The following is a 6,158-nucleotide window of genomic DNA, read 5'->3' as shown; positions in this document are numbered from 1 at the left end:
TTATTTCTTTCAAAAACGTAACAAGTGACACAGATTTTCTTTTTCTTCTGCTTGATAGTAAGAGTAAGCTTAATTTACAACATAACTGATATGTATCTCGTGTAACCCAACATTAATATAATAACAACGGAGCTTGTGAAATTATTATTATGGACTTTGAACTATTTGCATGTGGTATTAATAATATACCCCATACAAACTGTATAGTCATGTCATGTAAAACACCATACAGTTCCATTACATAAATACATATATTTAAAATATGATTTTTTTATGGAAAATGTAGACATATTTCCGGAGTATATTAATTATGTTATAATAGTGTGGCTAAACTATATCGTAAACGTAAACAACAAAATCTGTTCAAATTTAGGTTTCTAACGCAAAACAGATCAGTTGATAGATAAGTATCACTCGCACTAACGCTAATATATCATCATAAACTGTTTATTATATTGGTGCAAATAACCACTATAATATATTACTCATGTTGACATATTTATATTTTGGTTGCATTTGTCCAATTGTCTATATGTCAAGCGATTACATATTGATACCTTAAAAGGAAATATATAAAATGAAATTGTTTATCTATTCGACCTTTAATAATTTGTTTTCTACTCGGGGACTATTTTTGAAAAAATTGATTAACTCCATGAAGAAAACCTCGGACATAAATCAAAAAGGCAAAAAGTGTCCTATCAAAATTGGTAACGAATATCATTCCAGTAGTCAATATCAGATTGAAAGATATAACATTACAAAATCGCCGTCTTCAGTGACATCAATTTTATTTCATAAACCAAGTAGATATTCAAAAAAAAAAAACAAAAAACAAAAAAACTTTAGAAACATTTACTTATGTTACGACGAAACAGTTTAATAATCAAACAGCCCCGTTCAATACAAAGTATAATCGCATTATAAATTTAAAGTGAACAAGGCAGGACGGTTTTGATATCTATCTATTATATGTTAATTTTATATTAAAATCAAATTATATTGAGAATTCCTCAATTTGTATTTTATAAATGAAAATGTTTTAACTTAATGAGAATTTTCAATTTTACTTGTGTGAGACAAGCTTGCTTCATAGCAGCACTATTATAATTATATTATTGACTTTTCAAATTTGGTTAATTTTCGCTCAAGAACTACGTCGATTCTAAACCGATTTAACTCGGATATTCAACCACAGACGGGAACTTTATTTAAACATGAAATAAAGTTCTTGCGTAAATTAAGAAAAATTTTGAAAAAAGTTTGTAACGATGACACAATTCTGTGTTCTTTGTAGATATAATAGTTAAATCTTGGAACATAAATATAGCCTAAATGTGTATTTAGTTTGTGCTTAACTTTAAATAGCGAAATATATTAAATGTCAATTGATCTTATACATGTGAAAATGTTTATACATAATAAGAATTTTTTAAGTATACAGACCATATATGCTTTATAGCAGCACTACAATAATTTATATTTCACGTTGTTGTCTTTTGCCTCGAAAGAACACAGAATTGTATCGTTACTACATAATATTTCAAACATGTTTTAAAATCTGTGCACAAGGGAAATTTCTCATATAAAAGATAGCTCATATCGATAGAAGGATTTTGTAATCCATTGCTATTTGTCTGTGGCAAAAAGTCACATACGCATAGGAACTGTAGGCTCCATTATATAATTATAGTAGAAGTTAGATGAAAACAAAGCAATGACCGATTATCTTTTTGTTTTCCCAATTTTGGTTACAAGATGAAAATACTTTTTTAAAAATATCTGTCATATAAATTTAACCAGATGCAACTAATCTGACGAATATTCATTATAAATATCAAACATAACCAACAATTATTTCTTTATATTATTATATTAAAAATCAAAGTTAAAAATAAAAATAAAATAACTAAATAATCAAAACAGAAATAAGATATTACTGACCTAATGCACTTTTTTCAGCATTAGCTTTGTTACTAAAAACATTTACTTATATTTAAATTAAATTAATTTAAATTAACCTAAGCGACCTGCCTCAATGATTTTAAAACTTTTTGCTACATTAAAAAATTAACACTACTCAGTTAATTAGATATGACTTTCTTAGGTGCAAATTGAACGCTGGTGATGAATACCTTCGTCTATGCAATTATAAAAGATAATAAATTGAGTGATATTATAGATCGAAAAATATTTAAAACTAATAAAAAGTGTCTAGCTAATAGGAATTATGTTGTATGCTATATTAACTATATATACTAGGCTCTAGGTATATATTGTGAGGACCAAATTTTATGAAACTTATAACGACCTTTTCCGGCCCTATCTATAGCTGGTACACTCGCTGAGTTATACCATACAATATACTATAAAATATATAATGTTAAGGCCATTCATTATTTTCAACATATTTTATAGACAACATTAGTTAGTTGGAGAGAACATTTTTGGTATATAAATGGTATGGTAAATGAACATGGTATATATAGGTATACAAGTATTTAAGCATTCTTTGTATCGCTTTTTTTTTTAAATTGAGAGTTTATTAAATTTGAACTGATTTTGTTGTTCACGTTACGGTGTTATTAACAATTTGTAATCGGTATATGTTTTTATAGTTTCATAGATATATGCACGAGTAAGTTAATTTTTACGCTTACTTAACGTCACCACTAATTGCTTTTAAGTAATCCTCGATCAGACACGATCCTTAATCACTATAATTCTTACTGTTGTTTAATTTTTAAATTATATTGGAATATATAAAAAATATTGTTATGGCACTGTCTTATGAAAATATATATCTATCTGTCTATATGCATCTATCTAACATATATAACTATCTATGTATATCAGATGAAAGTTTTAAGTTGTGTGCCAGCCGGTGTGTAGTGAGAAAAATATTATAATAAATATTTTTTAGGCCATATTTTTGCAATCTACTATATTAATCATCTTTAGATTATAGTGTGTAGGGGAGGTTTATCCCGTTATCACTAACCTGGGAACGCCACTGGTGCCTGCTTAAATTATATAATTGATTTGTGGCGTATTTATTTTGTTTGTATTCACATTATCTATTATATACACAGAACATATATACATTTGACCGATTGTAGCTCATCAAAAACTACTCGATAAAGCCAGTGGTCAAGACTTAATAATCATCTCTGCACGATTTCTCACAATAAAAAGGTAGAAAGTAAAACACAACCAAAACAAATTTTTCACCAACAACAATAACAATAACAATAACAAAAGCTTCAATGAAATAACAAAAAGCAACAATAAATAAATCATTTCTCCATTTTTCATTTTGCTGTAACATTTCCATGAAGAAAAAATGTAGTTCGATTGTGCCACTTTCTAATCCAGTCATTCAGTTGTGGCTCATAGTTCGAAACACGAAGATGATGTTTCTCTACGTACTTGCATGTTTGCTATGCGGTTTGTTTTTGTTGATTTCGTTGTTTTTGCATAAACGGTTCACCTATTGGGAGAGACGTGGAGTAGTGCATGATAAACCAACGTTCCTCTACGGAAATTTACGTGAGTTCGGGCGCACAAAGCCACTTGTGCAACCATTTCGTGATTTCTATATGAAATACAAAAACAAAGCACCTTTTGGCGGCTTCTACTTGTTTATGCGGCCGGCAATTGTCTTGTTTGACCTTGAGCTAGTAAAGGATATATTAATCAAAGATTTTGGTAATTTTCCGCATCGTGGCAATTACTATAATGAAAAGGATGATCCACTCTCAGGTCATTTGGTTAATTTAGCTGGACCAAAATGGCGCACGATGCGCACAAAATTAACGCCGACCTTCACTTCTGGTAAAATGAAATTCATGTTTCCCACTGTGGTACACGTGGCCAATGAATTCGTTTCCGTCTTTAAAGATTTAGTTGAGAAGGAACACAAAGTGAATGCTTTAGCCATGGACACACAAGAAACTGTTATAGAGATCAAAGACTTGTTAGCACGTTTTACTACAGATGTTATAGGCACATGTGCATTTGGTCTTGAGTGTAATAGTCTGAAGAATCCACAAACGTTATTCCGGCGCATGGGCAGCAAGGTATTTACTGAACAACGTTATGGCAAAATAATGAATTCGATACTAAACGCTTTCCCGGAACTGGGACGGAAGCTACATATAAAACTGACACATGATGATGTAGATGAATTTTTTATGCGTGTTGTGCGTGAAACGGTGGAGTATAGAGAACGTGAAGGTGTTCAACGCAATGACTTCATGAATTTGCTTATAGAATTGAAGAAACATAACGAAACGGAGGGTTTCACCATTGAGGATATAGCAGCACAGGCTTTTGTCTTCTTTTTGGCTGGTTTCGAGACTAGTTCGAGTACGATGGGCTTCTGTTTGTATGAACTCGCTTTAAACCAAAATGTACAGGATAAAGCAAGAGCTGAAATACAAGAGATGTTGGATCGGTATAATGGGAAGTTTACCTATGAGGGTATAAGAGAACTAAAATATTTGCAGCAAATTTTTTATGGTGAGTCTTAAAATAAAAGAAATCTAGTTTAGATACATTAATAAGTTAAAAATATTCTTATTCATAAAAAGTTGTTCAGGAATATAATTAACCATAAAGAGCTTGGAAAAAGGATATTATTAAGAAATATATAAAATATAGAAGAGGTATTGTAGAATATAATTAATCATTAAAATCTTCAAAAATATAACTTTTATACATAAACCGAGTTCGATTTCTGGTACTTGCAGTCTCAAAAATAATTATTTACGAATAATTAAATACAAGAATTATTTCTAGAATTATTTCCAAGACCACTGATGATGGGTATTTGGCAATACTCGGAACAGCTGTATGGTCAACCAAAAATTCAATTAATTAAAATAATATAAAAAATAAATTTTTGTTGTTATAGTTCACTACTATTCGAAAAACCTCTTCATAAACAATTATAAAATGTTGTTGATGAAATTTTGCGAAGTCTTGGAAAGATTATTTTTATTCTAAAAAATTTATAAGATTTTGTTGAGGATTTTTGGAAAAAAATAATAATAATTTTTTTGGAAAAAAATAATAATAATTTCCTTGGAAAAAATTTTTTATTATATTTTAAAAAATTATAAAAATTTGTTGACTACTATAATTATTCATAAAAATCTGGAAAACTGTATGCTACAGTTATTCAGATCATTAGAATTATGACGCTTAAAAAACAATCTCCTTTTTTTTAACAAAGAAAATAAACCAGACGTTTTTAATATTACTAAAACTAGCAAATTGAATACTATTTCAATGTTTAAATATAAAAATATTTTATTTACAATTCATTGAATATATTTTTCAAAACTTAACCCGTACAGTATGTATATCTTATTTACTTTTCATTTCCAGAAACCTTAAGACTATATGCCATTGCTTCCTTTCTACTACGCAAAACCATCGATGACTACCCTGTACCGAACACAAACCATATTATAGAAAAAGGAACAATGATTATTGTACCAGTAGATGCTATACATTATGATCCGGATATATATCCAAATCCAACTATTTTTGATCCATCACGTTTCGAACCAGAGGAGATTGAGAAACGACATTCTATGTCTTGGCTGCCATTCGGAGAAGGACCGCGGAATTGCATAGGCCTACGTTTTGGAGAAATGCAGGCTATCATTGGCTTAGTAATGCTTCTGAATAACTTCAAGTTTACAACATCAAAGCAAACACAAATACCAATTCAAATGAATAAGAAATGTTATCTTTTAGCTTCAGATGGTGGAATTTATTTAAATGTTGAGAAATTGTGATGAACAGTTACAATAGATATTCTTCCTTACTATTCCTTAATAGACTTAAAAAATTTAATGTTTTAATTTTAATTTATTAAATATATTTTAAGATAAATAGAAATATTTTTTATTTTATGTATTATTTTATTTACACACAACCATAGCTATCGATATCGATAACTATGGTTGTGTTCAGTTAGGTTTGGCAATTCATCATTAACCGTTTAATGCTAGAACAAATCTTTCAAGTTTACTTTGAAAAAATAAACCTGTTCGGGAAGCTCATAGAGCACTTCTTCCATTTTACGGGTCAACATAATCGGCCTAGTAAGAAAACAATTCATGCAGTTATTGATCGTTTTCGTATTA

At 29.3% G+C, this 6,158-nt stretch overlaps 1 protein-coding gene across 1 annotated transcript; it reads left to right on the top strand.

Annotated features, from left to right (window-relative positions):
- The first annotated feature begins 3,413 nt into the window (after positions 1 to 3,413).
- Positions 3,414 to 5,807, top strand: LOC119681601 (cytochrome P450 6a2-like). The gene is made up of 2 exons (XM_038094843.1): positions 3,414 to 4,521; positions 5,392 to 5,807. The coding sequence occupies exons 1-2, from the start codon at positions 3,414 to 3,416 to the stop codon at positions 5,805 to 5,807; spliced, it is 1,524 nt and encodes a 507-aa protein (XP_037950771.1).
- The last annotated feature ends 351 nt before the right edge of the window (positions 5,808 to 6,158 follow it).

The sequence above is a fragment of the Teleopsis dalmanni genome, chromosome 2 (assembly GCF_002237135.1).
Source record: "Teleopsis dalmanni isolate 2A chromosome 2, ASM223713v2, whole genome shotgun sequence".
Lineage (NCBI taxonomy): Eukaryota > Metazoa > Arthropoda > Insecta > Diptera > Diopsidae > Teleopsis > Teleopsis dalmanni.
Note: the sequence above shows the minus strand (reverse complement) of the source record. Positions and strands in the feature narration are given on the sequence as shown.

What these genes read in the sequence shown, in the direction of transcription:
- LOC119681601 (XM_038094843.1), top strand. Translation starts at nt 3,414, where the DNA reads ATGTTTCTCTACGTACTTGCATGTTTGCTATGCGGTTTGTTTTTGTTG. An exon ending in TTTGCAGCAAATTTTTTATG is followed by an intron (nt 4,522 to 5,391) that starts GTGAGTCTTAAA and finishes TTTCATTTCCAG; the next exon opens with AAACCTTAAGACTATATGCC.